Genomic DNA, 17992 nt, shown 5'->3' with positions numbered 1-17992 from the left:
GTGTTTAAATTTGATAACATTTAATTAAAATAGATGATTAATTACTGTCATTTAATTTAGAAGAACTTTCTTCTATCTTAATGTGTGGGTTTCCCATGGAAACCACTTCAGCTCGGGCGGCCCTCCACGGCGGCGTTATTAGCGGAGCCGCCTGCGGGCCTCCCTAGCTTTCCTGACCGTCTGTCGTGCTCTCATCGCTTCCAGGGCAAACACTGCGTGTTGTGACGAAGGCTCCAGCCAGCCCTTGGGACCGGCGCTGGCGCAGCCGCTCGCTCCCGCCCCCCACCCCGCCCGTCCCCGTCGCCCCAAAGCGGATCTTTCACCCAGCAGGTAGGGGCAGGGCCCCAGCTCCCAGGGGGCGCCTCCCCTGTGCCTCGGGGGCTCTGGGTGGGCGAGGCCGTCACCCTCAGGCTATCCCGACCCGGGGGGCGGGCACTTGGGGCAGCCAGGTAGCACCTAAACTCACCTGAGCCCACAATGGAAAACGGCTTTCCTCTCCGGCTTAGCTTCCTCTCTCCAGCTCCACTTGCCCGAGGAGGGGCAGGCTCCGGGCCTGTGAGGAGGGCCTGGGAGGAGCGCCTGTGAGGAGGGCCTGTGAGGAGGGCCTGTGAGGAGCACCTGTGAGGAGGGCCTGTGAGGAGCGCCTGTGAGGAGCACCTGTGAGGAGGGCCTGTGAGGAGCGCCTGTGAGCACCTGTGAGGAGGGCCTGTGAGGAGGGCCTGTGAGGAGCGCCTGTGAGGAGCGCCTGTGAGGAGCGCCTGTGAGGAGGGCCTGGGAGGAGCGCCTGGGAGGAGCGCCTGTGAGGAGGGCCTGTGAGCACCTGTGAGGAGGGCCTGTGAGGAGGGCCTGTGAGGAGGACCTGTGAGCACCTGTGAGGAGGGCCTGTGAGGAGCGCCTGTGAGCGCCTGTGAGCACCTGTGAGGAGGGCCTGTGAGGAGGGCCTGTGAGGAGGGCCTGTGAGCACCTGTGAGGAGGGCCTGTGAGGAGCGCCTGTGAGCGCCTGTGAGCGCCTGTGAGGAGGGCCTGTGAGGAGGGCCTGTGAGGAGGGCCTGTGAGCACCTGTGAGGAGGGCCTGTGAGGAGCGCCTGTGAGCACCTGTGAGGAGGGCCTGTGAGGAGGGCCTGTGAGGAGCGCCTGTGAGCGCCTGTGAGCGCCGAGGCCCCCACGTTCCTCCAGGGGAGGCGGAGCGGGGGGCTCTTGGCTCCGCTCCTCCTGTAAAGGGCAATGTCAAGGCCTGGTGAGCCTTCCCGCGAGGGATCCCGGCGGGGACGTGTTCGTGGGCTCCGCCGCCGAAGCCGGGAGAAAGCCCGAGACCCTCGTGGCGGTGCTGCACGGGGCGGCTCGCGGGGGGAGCCCTTCTTTCTCCTGTCACTTGATTGGTTCTGAGTAGGGAAGGTGACTCCGGAGGCGGCGGGGGGGGGGGGGGGGGGGGGGCGGCTTCAGGAGGGGGTTTCCGAGAAGGGGAGTTTCCAAATGAGCCCGAAGGCGGCGGGAGACCAGGAGAGGCCGCGGTGCAGGACGGCCCCGCAGGCGCCGTGCGATCGGCCCAGGGGGTCCTCGGTGCTCGGGGCTGGCCCGCGGCCTCGCCGGCCGGGATGCGCCGCCGGGCTCTCTGCCCCCGGGGGGGGGGGGGTCCTGCACGCCCCCGCCCCCGCCCCACCCCCGACACAGCCCGCGAGCCGCGCGGAAAGGCCGCGGAGGGCGCTGCGCGATAAGCAGCAATGTTTCATCTGACCTGCAGGGGGAGTTCCTCGAGCACAAGGTCGGAAATTTTCCAAAGGTGGTTGTATGAAGGCCCATTCTCTTGTCCATGTTCCCTCCAAAAGCATAAAGGGAAGGTCAAGGTTTCTACATCATTTTTAAAAAAGATCTTATTTATGAGAGACATAGAGAGAGGAGGGGGGCAGAGACACAGGCAGAGGGAGAAGCAGGCTCCATGCCGGGAGCCCCAGGTGGGACTCGATCCCGCATCTCCAGGATCACACCCCGGGCTGCAGGCGGCGCCAAACCGCTGAGCCACCCAGGGATCCCCGCCCCCGCTTCTGTCTTTAATGGCAGTGCACTCCTCTCCCTATGCACAAGCCCTCCTGGGAAGGCCGGATCTCACCCAGACTTCCCAAGACCTCCCTGAGGCCTGTCCAGGGAACAGAGGCCATGGCCAGGGTTCCCCCACCTGCACCCACCCAGGAGCAGCCTGTCTTAAAACACCAAACCCCACCAGTCACATGGAGTGTCCAGACTGGGACAGGTGACGGATAATAGAATTCCTTCATAGCAAAAGAGTTTCTTGGTCATACGGTTTATCAACTCTAAGACATTGAGAGACCCTAGAGAGGGCCTAAAAAATTTTAAGGTGTTTCCTTAAATATAATCACGGTGTTCGCTTACAAAGAGAAAAGTATCTGATTCACCTTTGGGTCCCTGTCTCCTAAGAGCATGTGCTTCTGCACCCTAATGAAACACCTGGTAGAAGCAGAGGATTAGTGGAATTCCTTGATAACCGTGGGTCAGAGGAGCCCTGGACAACTGAGGGTGACCAATGACCCTGACAAGAAGGAGAGCTAAGGACATGACCTCACTTCCCAACCATACCCAAGTTGGGCAGTTTTGTGTGCTAAAGAGTGATGCAACCCAGAATATATGCAAAATGTCAAATAAATGTATTAACTGCAGAGGCCAGGTAGTATCTCAATGTCTAGGCAATGAATCATTCACTGCCCCTGCTGTAACTTTTAGCTCTTGAAGGTCAACGGGTCAGACAGTAAGAGGTTTGCATAGCTTGCAACCATAAGAAAAATCTGAAAGAAGACTTGGGGAGTGGAAACCTCAACACCAAACAAGGCCGGGGGGTCTGCCCAGAGCCACACACAAGGGAGAAGTACACAAATCAAAGCCAACCAGTGAGGGTTCTAAAGCCATCATTACCTTCATCATGCCACTGATGGCTTCACACCAGAGCCACGCTGGACCGGGACTCCAGGATCAGGCCCTGGACTGAAAGCAGGCACTGAACCGCTGAGCCACCCAGGGATCCCCCTGCATCATTATTTTTAAACTTTGTATTTTGAAACAGGTAGACTCACAGGAGGCTTCAGGCACAGTACAGGGTCCGGTGAGCCCTTTCCTCGGTCCACCCATTGGTGAGATCTTCCGTAACGTGTTTCACCAAGATGAGGAAATGGCTTGACACAGCGATGCATGCTCTCGATCTCGTGCAGTCTGTACCACTGTCATACGTGCGAGTGTGTAATTCCATGCATTTGAATCCCATGGATGGATTTGTGTGATCACTGTCACAACCGTTATGCGTGCAGACTGTTCATCACTGTGAAGCAACCCCCGGGGGTGGAATCTCTCCCACCTGTCCCTGTCCCCTGGCAATCACTAGCCACGGTTATCAAGGAATTCCACTAATCCTCTGCTTCTACCAGGTGTTTCATTAGTGTGCAGAAGCACATGCTCTTAGGAGACAGGGACCCAAAGGTGAATCAGATACTTTTCTCTTTGTAAGCGAACACCGTGATTATATTTAAGGAAACACCTTAAAATTTTTTAGGCCCTCTCTAGGGTCTCTCAATGCCTTGGAGTTGATAAACCGTATGACCAAGAAACTCTGTTGCTATGAAGGAATTCTATTATCCATCACCTGTTCTTATTTCACTCTGTATAATGAATGCCCTTTTGCTCCGTCTAAATGTTCACATGTCAATAGTTCTTTTTTATTCAGTGTCCTGGTGTAGGGGTTCTACATCACTATTATTAAATACTAAAATTTGACCTTTTGGATGTTGTTATAGAATTTAAGCAGCGGATGGGTGGTGTCAATAGATGACCAATCCAAGATTCCTTAGTAAGGGTATTTACTTTTCACATTTCGAATGACATGCTACTTAGAGCATACAGTTAGTCTTCTAATTTGGGGGGGGGGGGGCTGACTTTGCTATATTAGTTCTAAACTATGCAAGGCCTGTCTCTCCAACCTTCTTAGGTCACATGCCCCGTGAGAGCAGGGCTGTGTCTGTCTCGGCGTCAGATTCCCCACCGAGCCAGCACAGCTCCCTGCGCGAGGCAACCTAGTAACATGCACCTGACGTGTGGACGATTCCTTTGCACCTAGTCGCATATCCGTGCCCCAGGAATCAAACTGGCTACCACGTGGAAGGTGCTGGCAGCACGATACATTTTTGTTGTAGAGGGACCAAAGACTACAGGTGGAAGAGGAAGGACCTGCCTTATCCGGACACGAGACTCACAGTTCTGTTAATGGAACTGGTGTCCTGCAGTTGACGTGGTAAGAGAACGCCAGCTCCTGGTTGCCCTGCCTGCAACCGGGTTTCCAAGTCAGCCCCACCGCGCGGGGGGCCTCGTGGGCATCGCCGTGCAGAGGCTGGCTCCAAAGACTCCCTCTGGCTCCGTGGCTGCAGGCACGTCAAGAATGAAACAGGATGAACAGGTATGAAGGCTTTGCTTTTTACTGAAAATGTGTTTTTCCTATGTGAGGCCATTGCTTCTGGCCCCCTCTTTGTTTTCTGTTCCTTTAGCGAGATCTGGTGAAGGTAAAATCAGCCAGGAGTTGAAACCTGCCTCTGGAGCTGATTTTGTGTGATCCCACTGAGCTGTTTGGCCATCAGCACCGTAATTACGTGTATTCATCTCTGTCGATGGGTGGTTCTCTAGGAAGATCTATTTTCAGGACCACATGTTTACACTGCTGAGGGGGAGGAGGTGCATGATCAAAGGCCTCTGGCTGAGCATGGGGCTGGCAGAGCCTCCAGGCTCATGGGAGAAGATGGGGGGGGGGGCGGTGAGGACAAAGTGGAGAATGCACTTGGCTAAAGACAGAAGTGGCTACGCTGCTTTTTCAGCATAATGGAAATTGCCCAAAGGTTGGAAAACAAGGGAGCAGCCTGTCCACACAAACAGGTTTAAAGTGTTAGGAACCGAGGACAGATGCGCCTCACTGCGGCCAAGGAAGGCAGGAAGGGTAGGCAGCTGCTGGCAGCAGGTGCCACAGGATGGTGGACGGGCCTGGAAGCTTCTCCGTCTTGCGCTCTGGTTGTAGGGGTGGCAGGAGGGGCCTTGTGCACGAGCAGGGTCCCTTCAACTGTGTGACTCTGTTCAGAGCCCAGTGCTGCCTTTTCCAAGGCTAATCGCTCTGTAGCTTTCCTCAGGCTGCCCTTCGGGGCATACCCTGATCAGTCTTCGTATTAGCAAGGACAAAGCGCCAGCGCAGGGCACACGGGCGCTGCAGGGGCGCTTCCAGTCTTGGCTCAGTGCTGTGACCCGGCCTCTCCGTTCCTCAGGCTGCCTTGTGCATAAAATGGAGAATCGAGTCTAGGATTGTCGCAACGAACGAGCTGGCACACGTGAAGCACGAGTGACACAAAGCTTAGCTCCTACTGTTGAATAGCAACTCGGGGCGGGGTGGGGGGGGGAGCTATTTTAGCCAGGGAGCACTTGTTCCCGCCCATCTCTTCGTGTTTTTGTCCTTTGAGATACAGAAGTGGTACCGGTGACTTTCTCTGCCGAAGTTCTGGTTTTGGCTAAAACAAAACCCAACAGGAACATAACCAGTTCAGGAAGCCGTGGTCTCCTGAGGATGCCACCCTCAGTCACAGAAATGAAACAGGCCGACGTGTCCAGAGGAGTGAAACTTTTTGTCTGTTTGGGGTTTTTCTCTTTATTCCTTTGCCACCTTTATATTAGAGCATTCAGGGTTATTATAGGGTTTCATTAATGAGCGTAGAGTAGAAATTCAGGTTTTCTTTGTTAAAGGTTGGCCAGCACAGAACATGTAACATGACCTGAGATTGGGCAAGGAGAGCAGGAGCTGCCTCCTTACAAAGGTTACATCTATTTGTGGGTGAAAAGGCCTGGAGGCCTTTCTGCGGTCCTTGAGGACTGCAGCCCTGGGGGCCTGGGCAGGGCCTGGTGTCCACGTGGGCAGCGCCTAACCACCCCCGCCAGCCGCCCCCCCCCAACCCCCGCTCATGGAGCATAGATGGAGATGGACACAGGCCCTCTTGTTTCCCTAGCTCCTGTCCATATTCTCTGTGAATATTAATCCTTTTATTTCCTTCTTCCCTGATTTTTAAAAAAATATTCATTCATGACAGACATAGAGAGAGGCAGGCTTCATGCAGGGAGCCTGATGAGGGACTTGATCCTGGGACTCCAGGATCGCACCCAGGGCCAAAGGCAGGCGCTAAACCGCTGAGCCACCTGGGCTGCCCCTTCTTCCCTGATTCTAAAGAATACCTTTCTCAGAGCACCTGGGTGGCTCAGTTGGTTAAGTGTCCAATTCTTGATTTCGGTTAGGTCATGATCTCAGGGTCGTGAGATCGAGTCCTGTGTTGTGCTCTGCTCTAGGTAGGAGATTGCTCTTTCCCTCTTTCTCCCATGTGCACTCTTAAAAACAGTCTTTCTCCTAGTCTGAATAGCAGAAGCACAAGTGTTAAAGTTACAAAACATGAAGCCCTGGCATGGCCGTCATCGAAGCAAAGGAACATGGGCCACCTACCAAGTCTCCCCATCACCCTGCCTACAGGGTCACACTTCCTCACCGCATGCAGGCCACACAGGTGCTCCTCTGTTGGCGGCTCTTCAAGCCTATTATCTTTGTCCTAAAGATGTCCTTTTTGTCCTTTTATGTATACATTTATATATATATATATAGAATTTTTTTTAAAGATTTATTTATGACAGAGAGAGAGAGAGAGAGAGAGAGAGAGAGAGGGGCAGAGACACAGGCAGAGGGAGAAGCAGGCTCCATGCTGGGAGCCCGACGTGGGACTCGATCCCGGGTCTTCAGGATCGCGCCCTGGGCCAAAGGCAGGCGCTAAACCGCTGAGCCACCCAGGGATCCCATATATAGAATTTCTTATTCCTAAAAACATATTCTTGAACTCCCTTCATTTCAGTTCCAGCTTTAAGCTGGAAACCTAAGTTCTGTCTAGGAGTTCCACCTCCACCTTTGTGTGTTCACAATCGATTGCATAATTTCCCCTTTATGAATCTTTTTACCAAGAGGAAAAAAAAAAAATTGTTCAATGGGTTTGTTCTGATGCCTGTCATTTTGTCTCAGAAGTGGTGAAGTAATTTCCACCCCAGGCAGCCCCTCAGGGGTTAGTGTATGTGAGTGGTTGGGAACATATATTCATAGTCACCAAAGATGAATAAGGTAACGAAAACCCCATCATCTCCATGCTTTTAAGACTAAGGAATGTATGGAATGCCCCCATTCTGATTATTTAGAAAGAAAACTTTGTAGCAGCCAACTTATGGCTGTGGTGCGGAGAACATGTCACAAAGCACCACAGGAGAGCTGGTGAAAGCCAGGAGAGCCAGGACTTCACAAAGCAGACACCAGGGGAGGCAGTGACAGGAATATGTCAGGAAGGTAACCAAGATTGCCAGGATCATCCAGTGTTAAACATTAGAGGACATGTAGACATGAAATAAAAACATTATGAGATGGAGCTAGCTGCGACCGCAACGGTGGTATCCCCAGCAGCAGCAGCAGCGGACAACTGATAAAAAGCTGTGTCTTCTGATAATTGGACAGTCATGAAACTAGCAGTATCAATGAAGTAAGAGTCAAGACATGTGAAACATTTTGATCATTTTATTTTATAATCTTCAAAATTTTCTGCCATGAGACAGGAATGCATGATAGAAATGGCTCAACATCTTCACATGAAACACTTGGATTCATTTTCATTCACAAGTTTTTCTAGAAACATCTACAATTTCATAATCCCACCCACTTGCAACCATTATCACAGATTTAATTGACCATTAAACAGTAGTTGCCAGCAATAGAGAGCTGGAACGCTTTCTGCGCATTAGTAGTGTCTTTTGAAACTACCACCCAAGAGTATCACGATTTTGTAAATCTCATTGTACACAGCAACCCCAAAGGTGACTGGTGTCCTAAATAAATTCCCTGCTTATCATGGAGAGCTGTATCCCCCAGGGACATAAAGAAATGCTTTTTCTTCTAGAACTACTTGTTCTGTTCACCTCAGTATTTTTCTTGCAGGGAATAGCACATGCTGACCTGATGATTTAATTACACTGATAATAGGCAAGTATATATGCCTTATATACTTATTGATGCTCTCTGATAATTATGAATAGAACATACTGAAAAAAGATGGATTGCTTGGAATCGCTCTTCTTTTGAAGAGAACTACTTTGAGGTTTTTTTTTTTTTGAACTGTAAACAAAAGGAAAGAGATACATGGACATATACCTATACACATAGAGATATACACTGAGTATTTTCAATGTGGCGTATATCTTCCTATATAGATACACACAAACAGAGTGTCTACACTCACCCCTTCACACATACCCACACCCTTACATACAGCATGTGAATATAAATGTGAGTGTCCTTGGGAGTTCACTGGAGTTTGTATATTAATTACCAAATGATGATGAGATACCTGATTTGTATTACTCCTGAGAAGATACTAGAAGGGAATGACAGTTCTGATGCACTTTGGAATGGCACAATCACGTAAACACTTGCATACTTATACTTAAGACTTCTGAACTCATTCAAAGTTTCTAAACATGATCTAATAACAACAAAACAATTCAGCAAAAAATCAAAACAAAGTTTTTTATAATCAATGTATAAACAAATATATAAGAAATGCATATGTCAGCAATTATAGTAGGAAACATGTAAGTATGAAAAACAGTCATCTGACAACAAAACTATCCAATGCATAATACATCCATTGCCCAAAATAGCAGAGAACAGCCACATCAGAATTGCAAGGGTTAAAAAAAAAAAGAATTGCAAGGGTTACAACAACTCTACTGGAGAAAAATGACCATATATAGCAAGTCTGTTATGTATGCAATTTATAAAAAAATTACTGTGACTGTTACTCATACTTCTATAAAAAAGAATTTGTAATTTGCGGAGTGTCTTATCCCTCGATATAATCTGTATAAAAATTACAACTAAACCAATGAATTTCAAGCACCAATTCAAACTTACTGTATTTATATTTCTATTATCAAAGGAACAAATTATGAGGAAGGCTAAGCTAAAATTAGCCAAGTAATTCTTAGTTTTATAGGCATGCGGTTTTTCTTCTTCCATTCACTTGAATGCCAAACATTAAAAAAATGTTTAGGCCAGTAAAGGAATCCTTGGAGGAATCCATTATTTCTGAGTATTAATGGTTTAGTATACATTAAAAGCTCTTTAACAAACCACTGCTTTCTTAGTTCTAAGATGAAATAGATTTGCACACAAGAAATGAAGGGACTGTTCCTCATGATCATGACGACTTAGAAAAGGCAGCACCCAGACAGTAGACTAATGAGCACATCTGGACATCTACCGGTAGTGTGAGGAAACGGCGTTAGGACTCAAGGCAACACCACTGCTCGCGGCAATACTGAAGTTTTTAACTAAAAAATTTCTACTAGTCATTTGGGTGGGAGGATATCTCAGTGAGAGAGTATTTTTTGTTTTTGTTTTCTCATTTTTCTGCATCAGGGAAAAAAAATAGCACAGTCTGAGCCAGTAGATGAGTAACAGTGTTTGTGATGCCTCTGGTTGTTCCTGAAGAAAACTTGTTCAGATAACAAGGGGTTGATTTTCAATCCATACAACTGCTGTTTTTGTTTCCAGTATTTACATCATACCACTTACATACACAGTAATTTCTGAGAAATTAATGTGTGTCTTTCCTGTTATTTAGAGTTTGGTTCATTTTCACACCCACCAAACTGAACCTTTAGATGGGCCGCATCTGAGAGACCGCAGGTAAAGAGTACTGAAAACAGATCACGCGGGAACCAAGATCTGCATCACTAGTGATCTATCTCCATTACTCCCCAGCCTGTCATCTGAACTCTATCCCAGGATCACATGTAGCTGAAGGAGAAGAGTCATGCTGAAGGCCTGGGGTTAAGACAGGGGTGCGGGGTCTTGCTGGTCCTCTGGAGGAGGGGCTGCCCTCTGCTCCTTGCTGATCTCCCTGGATGGCTCCTCATCCAGAGGCTCACCCAAGTCCTCACTGCTCCCTTCACTCTGTTCCTCCATGTGGTCCTCGCTGGGCTCCATAGTCTGCTCTAGGCTGTTCTCCAGAAGTGTGGGAGAATTGCTTATTCTACTTTCTTCTTCAGCTGTCTCATTTAAGGGCTGGGAAGGAGGTGGTGTGGGAGTATCAGACTGCACGGCACTTTCGACGGAGGAGATGGGGGCTTTGGTTAGAGTACCATCGGGTACAATCTCATTTTGAGGCAAAGATAACTTTTCTACAAGTTTCCATTGAATGATGCTCATGTCTTTTCCACCCGTTGAAATCAAGTGACTGTCATTATGAGTAAAGCTGACGTTGGTGACATGGCTGCTGTGGGCACTGTACTTGTGACTGGGAGCCTAGATGAAACAAATCAGACAGGAAAATTAACCTCTGTCTTTACATGCCTATTTACAGCAATGGAAGCGACTTGGTAAGGAAGGTTATTCAAATCAAAGCCAGAGTCATCAAATCTGAGGAATGGAGCTAGCAGTAATTTCCTTTTAATACCTGTTTCTATGGGAGAAACAAAATAAATTGGACTTAATGAACCAGTCTTTTCCGGATGTCAGTTGGGTACGCTTGTCAGAGCTTAGTAACTCTTCTGCTGAGACAGGTAGGGAAGGGTTTACTAGACGGGCAAGCCTGGAGGGGATTTAGGAAACGGCTCTAGGAGCTTTATATTTTAGTAGGTTTAGGAGACATTTAAACCTGCCAAAAAAATTACTGATAAACAAAAATGAATGAAACATCAGCCGTCTTCTGTAATGGTCTTCTCCTTGACCTTACTGGTGAAGAAGTAAATACGCAGTGCCAGCCTGGATGCTTAAAGGTGCTCTCCCCTGTGACCCAGGGCATCACAGGCAGTGATGAGTAACTCTACACATCTCTTCTCACCATCGACACAAAAATATCCCGATAAAAGGCCCTACAACACTAGTTTTTATTAAACTGACTTTACCTTTGCTTTGGAGCAGGGATACTGAAACAGATGAACTTTGCAAAAGTCATCAGCGACAGCAATCACCTTCCTGTTGTGGGATCGTACCAGTGCATTGATATCGGTCCCATCGGATCCTTCTGGCCAGACACCTTTGATATGGAAACACCGGGGTGTAGAAAAATTAGTCTAAAATGTAACTGTGATGCTACATGGATTTTGGAATCTTATTAATTTTCATCTGTGTTCAAACTTAGCTGTTTCTTAGTGCCTGAACATTTCTTAGTGCCTTCATTATAAGAATGAAGTTCTACCCCAAATCTAGTAAAATTAAGTGAAAATAGTCTCAAGATGGAAAATATAAAGGCACAAAAGTACTCACTAGTAACCAGCAGGTGGTGCTAACAAATAGTTTTAGCTTAACTCACCTCAGCATATAAGCTCTTCCCACTGAAATAACACCTATTTTTTAAGACCAACAAGAAACAGGCTTTGAGGGTTTTTTTTTTTTTTTTCAAGATTTTATTTTTAAAAATTTATTAATGACAGACTGAGAAAGGCAGAGGGAGAAGCAGGCTCCTTCCAGGGAGCCTGATGTGGGCCTTGATCCGGGTACTCTGGGATCACGCCCTGAGCAGAAGGCAGACGCTCAACTGCTGAGCCACTCAGGCATCCCAAAACAGTCTTTGAGTTTAAATTCTGTGCTTGTTTTTAATTTCTCCCTCCCTCCCCCAAGTCACATTTACCGAATCACTGGTTCTTTCATATTTTCCTAGTGATTTAATTATTTGCCAGGGTAGGAATTATTAAAAGTTGATTTCTTGTTTCCTTAAGTAACTCCTATTAGATGCATTTATGTTCAAATGAAGCCCTGAAAATATTGCTTGTTGCATCATAAATTTAATTATGATGCATTTCACTATTAAGTTTTTGATATTTACAATTTTAAATTGACACCAATATTGTTAAATATTTCTAGTAACAAAAAATAAAAATTTTAAAAGGCGATGAAACAAAATTGTCTCTCTCAGAATAAATAAAGATAAAATCTAAACAAAACAAAGTTTCTAGGTGGAGTGGAAATTCTGCTAGTTGTATGGCAAGGTGCAGAAACTAAGCCACAGCAGTAGTTTTTCAAAGTAGACTCTGGGGAAGCTGTGTAAAATGTACACACTCTCTTTGCTGTTCCTTTCAGGCAGGCACTTCCAAGAAAGCCTTGGAAGATTCTTTCTTAATGGAATGCTCAGGCCATCCACTAGTCTACCATACTATCCCATAGAATTTTCATAGAAATATTATTTACGTCCAGAGACATAACAAATTTAATTATTCTGAGTCATTATGAGGCACTGGTGATCATGTTCAACATAATTAGCACAAAACTCTATTAGGATTAGATAGAAATTATTGCATACAGAAGGGCTGATATGCTGGTTCAGTGCCATTCTTGAGAAGAAGTTTTTGATAAATTCGCTAAAACAAGTCAAAACACTTCTTAACTGACATCTCTTAAGTAAATATTGTTTCATTACAAGACCAAGGTAAATTACCAGCTATTGGCTACTGTTTCAGTTTCACCCAGAATAATGGAATTGTACCTGGCTCAGTCAGGGTTGTTTTTAACTTCTTGCTAGCCCTTACTTGCCTCTATCTTTAGCAGTTGTGTTTAGAACAAGGGCCTATAATGGATTATTTTTCTAATGTACATAGCATGAAGAACTGTTCTCATCTACAATCAGATTGGAGGAGAGAGCCCCACTGTCAGAAGGTAGAGATGTGGTTAAAGGGAAAATACTAATGTTCTGGACATTGCTTTAGGTATAGAGACACCCCCCCCCCCCATATATCCAGCATTCTAATTACTGAGTAGAACATCTCTTTTTAATTCTTTGCAGACAAGGCCTTATTATCTTAACTTTTCCATTTGTCTTATAGCTTTTTCAGAAGGATCACCCAGACTGGGAAAGATTTAGAAAACTGTCACAGAAAAGATTGCAAGAAATATCTAAAACATCAGATCAGTGATTTCCAAATTTTGCCTTTAAATAATGTCTACTAAAAATGCCTTTATATTTCAACAAATGGTGCTGAGCCACCTGGACATTCACATGCACAAGACTAAGAACTGCTGACAAGATGTGGAGAAACGGAACCCTCTTAAATCACTGGTGGGAATGTAAGTGGTGCAGCCACTTTGGAAAACATTTGACAGTACTTCAGAAGGTTAAACACAAGGTTACCAGTGGACTCTGGAATTCCACTCCTAGGTATATTTCAAGGGAAAATGAAAACAGGTCTATACAAAACTCTCACATACTTGTTCACAGGAGCATTATTTCTATTAGCTGAAAACTAGAAACAACCCAAGTGTCCATCAACTGATAAATGGATAAACAAAATGTGGTTACATGCATACAAGGGGGTATTAGTCAGCCATAAAACAAAGTGCTGATACATGCTACAATGTGGATGAACTAAATCCAGAATAGGCAAGTCATTAGAGAATGAAAGTAGATTAGTGGCTGCTGGGGGCAGAGGGAGGGAGAGGTGAGGAGTGATAGAACGTTTCATTTTGGGGTGGTGAAAATGTTCTCAAACACACTACAATTCCAAAACCACTGTACTGTATATTTTACTTTTCAAATAAAGATTTTATTTATTTATTTATTTATTTATTTATTTATTTATTTATTTATTTATTCATGAGACAGAGAGAGAGAGAGAGAGAGAGAGAGAGAGAGAGAGAGAGAGAGAGACAGGCAGAGGGAGAAGGAGGCTCCTTGGAGAGAGCCTGATGCAGGAGTTGATCCCAGGGATGCTCAACCACTGAGCCACCGAGGCATACCTGTACTGTACACTTTAAATAGGTGAATTACATAGTATGCTCAATAAAGCTATTTTAAAAATAATGCCCTTACAAATTAAAATGCTTCAATTTTCAACTGGAGGAAAAAAATGGGAAGGCAGTCTGTGCTATTATGTAAATTTCTTTAAAGTGTCTGATATTTATCGAGGACCAAAAGTTTGCTGGATTCTGCAGAGAACTTCATATTGGTTTGATCTTAATACACTGAATTTCTCTGAATCTGGCATTAATAGTGACAGCACTGAAGAACACATGCAGACTCTTTTTTCATTTGGAAATTTAAGCAATTATTGTTATATATAAAACCCCTAATAAACCATCTTTCCCCATCAGTTGTCATGTTCTTACCAAAGACTTGAAAGCCCAGTACACAGGTGTATGTCGTCCAATCAGTGTCCTTACAATCCGACCGATTCCTGATTAGTTTGCAGCCACTTGGAATGTCCCCTTTAAATTTAGAAACAGGGAGTATAATCATAATGCCTGTGTACAAATGTATTTGAAAGTATATTCTGATTCAAACTAGTCATGTTTATTTGTATTTATAGTCCATACACAAAAAACATTAAGACACACTTAAAAAAGAAACGGTTTATAAAACTACAAAACTGTTCTCCACTGAAACTGTTTTTTTCTTTAAAAAGCATAAATGCCCATGTATTATATTCTTTCCTCTCTCCAGTAGAAGTTAAATACAGAGCCATATTAGAGCAGCAGTCGGAGTAATTTCTTATGACTATATGTCTCCACATATAAATTAATTCATTGCTTTCTTGGAGAAGCCAAGAAAGACTCTTGGCTTTGAGACTCTTTGAGACTCTTCATTCCTTAGCGCACAGAGAAGCACATGCTTTATCGAGTCAGAGAGCCAGCATGCACTCTCTGTACAATTCAAATTCTGTACAGCCCGTTCATTTGCGTCCTTGATAGATACATCTCAGTTGGATGTGATCATTCATACTTACAGTACAATATCTCATAGTCTCCTGAGTTAGACATTATATACTTGTTGTCTGGGGACCAGTCAAGATGTGTGATATAGCTGGAATGTCCCTAGGGAGTAACAGATCGACTATTAGAAAGCAGTTAGCATTTTGAATAATAAATAGTTTAACGACCAATAGATTTTCTAAGTAGCCATTTAACTGGATTTCCTGAAGTGTGCAGAGGAGTATCACAGCCTCTAGAACTGACCAAGGCTCACAGCAGTTCTTTAGTTCTTTTTCACCCTATTTTGTTGGGAACCAAAGATGCAGGTGTGTGAAGATGCCAGCCATACACGAAGAGTTCTGGTAGAACTCTGCAATAGGGGCGCCTGGGTGGCTCAGTCGCTTAAGTGTCTGACTGCTGGTTTTGGCTCAGGTCATGATTTCAGGGTCGTAGGATCAAGCCCTCTGTCGGGCTCTGTGCTCAGGGTGGGGTCTGCTTGCCTCTCTTCCTCTGCTCCTCCCCTCTGCTCATGCATTTTAGCTCTAAAATAAATAAAATCTTAAAAAAAAAAAAAACTGAATGAAAGAGGTCTCAGCACAGTGGAAACATGCAGCACCTGGAACCTGGCAGTTTCCTGCCGGCCTCTCCACCTAGACAACAGTAAAAATCACCTATCACCTGTGTTAGCCTTCCAAGAAAGATGAGTCTTGCAGACTTGTGCCTTAAAGGACACTTCACAGATCACCTACCCTCAGGCCTTAGTTCAAGTCACTGGTGTCCCCTTTAGAGGTACTTCATTTTAGACAATGAAGTAAGGATTCCAGGTTGGTCACAGAAGAGTATGGTTTTCCTGGGCTGCTTCTTGGCATCCATGGTACACCCCAGAGGCTGGGGAATATGGCACAGATACACAGGCATGTGGAGTTCTCCTAGAAAAACTCTTCTCTCCAAAGAATATTTTTTGGAAAAAGTCACCCAACATGAACAGAACAGCTGGATCCAGTATGATCATCTGGCTCATTAAAACATTCCTTGAACAGGAAGACACCATCTTTTTCTGCTCCAGTTTTTACTAACACTGTGGGAATTAAGACTAAAAACTACTGGGCAGCCCAGGTGGCTCAGCGGTTTAGCACCTGCCTTCGGCCCAGGGCGTGATCCTGGAGACCTGGGATCGAGTCCCACATCGGGCTCCCTGCATGGAGCCTGCTTCTCCCTCTGCGCCTCTCTCTCTCTCTCTCTGTCTCTCATGAATAAATAAATAAAATCTTTAAAAAAAAAAAAAAAAAGACTAAAAACTACTAAATGCTGTATTCTGCTGACTTCCTATATAAGCATTTGATGATTTCTAAGATAAATCACACACAGTCTTAATGATTTACCATAGTCAATGGAGAGTCAAAAGCACTTTTAATTCCTACAGTCTGTGGTAAAGATTTAATTTCTATTGTACTTTTTGAATTACTACCTTTCTGCACATGATTAAAATTAAAATTAAAAAATTCAAAGTACTCAAGTAGGGTTTTTAATGATTCATACAAAGTATTATTCCAGTACCTTTAAAGTTTAACAACACCTGTCTGGAACTATGATCTCCCTCATGGTGCTGTATGTTGAATATATTTATATCTTTAAATAAATTTAAATGCTATGAATTTGAGCACTCTGAAGCTCCTGAAATCAGCAGAGATTAGGAGGTATACTAGAAAACAGGTTGGAGATCACTTTCTAGGCACAATGGAGACCTACCAACTTCACAAGAAATCAAATTTCAAAACCAGAAAGACACATGTGGTTACTGGGTATTTTCTGAATTTGGCAGGGGCGTAAGGTTTACACAAAAACTTTTCATGGTGTACAGGAATCTGATGATGTCTGGCTCTGGCGTCAGGAGCAGCCATGCCTCTCAGATAAGAGAACTGCTGGCTAAATGCATGAAGGATTTTGCCAGATTAGCCAGCAAAATGCAGTCCTCCAGGAAGCATTCACACTAATGTAGAAGTATTTAAAAATATCACCTGGATTGTTGTGAAAAGGCTTTAATATCATTTAGAAGAGCACTGGGCCCCTGGGTGGCTTAGTTGATTAAGCATCTCCCTTAAGCTCAGGTCAGGATCCCAGGGTCCTGGGATCAAGGCCCGCATCAGGCTCCCTGCTCAGCAGGGAGTCTGCTGAGTCTGCTGCTTCTTCTACCCCTCCCTTCCACTCGTGTGCATGTTCTCTCTCTCTCCCTTTCTCTCAAATAAAATCTTAAAAAGAAGAGGAGCATTAAAAGCAATGTATATATAATATTCATGTAGTTTCATCTATATGGGACAGAACATATTTAGAAGGTAAATCAGTATAAGTATTCTCACAAAGAACTCCTGAGTAACAAAAGTACTCAAATATAGAAAAGACCTTGTGGAAATTATCAATTCATACCAGAAAACCAAAGTGAGTATTTTTTCCCCTCCTATGGGTAGGAGGCAAAGAGAAGATTAAATGTAACTATTTGGGGGTCTATAATGTTACCTTCCCAGATACCATCTTGGAGCATCCTTGCCTTACCCAACTCACAGGCAACAGAAGGTATATGCATAGCTTGGGGGAGGTAGCCTCAAACACTATCCCAAGGGCACAGACACAGTTGGGAACAAAATCTAGTATACTTCCTTGAAAAGAAACAGTAAAGTACTCTAAGCTGACACTTTCATTACTGCTATGAAATAATCATAGTAATAATCACAAGTAATGGAGCCCAAAAGAAACTACTCTGAAAAAAATAAAATATTTTAGCTAAATCTTTGTCAACTGAAGGATCATATTCATCAGTGGTTGCAGCCCTGGTTATATATTAAAATTACATGAGTTTTTTTTAAAAAGTAGCAAGGCCTAGAGTTAGGAATCTAAGCTTTTCCCTAAGAAGGTATTCAGGTGTGACCCTCCATTACCATCTAGGAAAGTGCTATCCAATGGAACTTTCTGCAGTAATGAAAGTGTTGTCTACATACACAGTTCAATGCAGCAGCAACGAGCTAGCTGTGGCTTCTGAGTACTTGAAATGTAGCTAGTGCTCCCAGGGAATAGGATTGTATTTAATTTCATGAACAGAAAGTTGTGATTAGTAGCTGTGATGCTGGAAAACGCAGGCAGAGAACAGTCCATTCTTACTCTACTGATTTCAAATACCTCTTATTATCTAGTAGATTTCTATATAAACTG

At 44.9% G+C, this 17992-nt stretch overlaps 1 protein-coding gene and 1 long non-coding RNA gene across 5 annotated transcripts in view; one reads left to right on the top strand and one right to left on the bottom strand.

Moving 5' to 3' along the window:
• The first annotated feature begins 258 nt into the window (after positions 1-258).
• On the top strand, positions 259-13670 carry LOC111090591. The gene is made up of 3 exons (XR_005372373.1): positions 259-330; positions 4118-4453; positions 12928-13670. It is a non-coding gene; the product is annotated as an uncharacterized LOC111090591 (long non-coding RNA).
• EML4 (EMAP like 4) overlaps positions 7605-17992 on the bottom strand; it is a 160885-nt gene continuing 150497 nt past the window's right edge. For all 4 annotated transcript variants that reach the window (XM_038561347.1, XM_038561348.1, XM_038561349.1 and 1 more), the window contains 4 exons: positions 14824-14911; positions 14207-14305; positions 11014-11144; positions 7605-10411 (listed from right to left, as the gene is read on the bottom strand). In XM_038561347.1, the coding sequence (XP_038417275.1) occupies positions 9938-10411; positions 11014-11144; positions 14207-14305; positions 14824-14911 (792 nt within the window). In that variant the 3' untranslated portion in view covers positions 7605-9937. The remainder of the gene's footprint in view (positions 10412-11013; positions 11145-14206; positions 14306-14823; positions 14912-17992) is intronic.

Source organism: Canis lupus, chromosome 17, assembly GCF_011100685.1.
Source record: "Canis lupus familiaris isolate Mischka breed German Shepherd chromosome 17, alternate assembly UU_Cfam_GSD_1.0, whole genome shotgun sequence".
Lineage (NCBI taxonomy): Eukaryota > Metazoa > Chordata > Mammalia > Carnivora > Canidae > Canis > Canis lupus.
The sequence above is the reverse complement of the archived record's forward strand: the minus strand, read 5'-3'. Positions and strand labels throughout refer to the sequence as shown.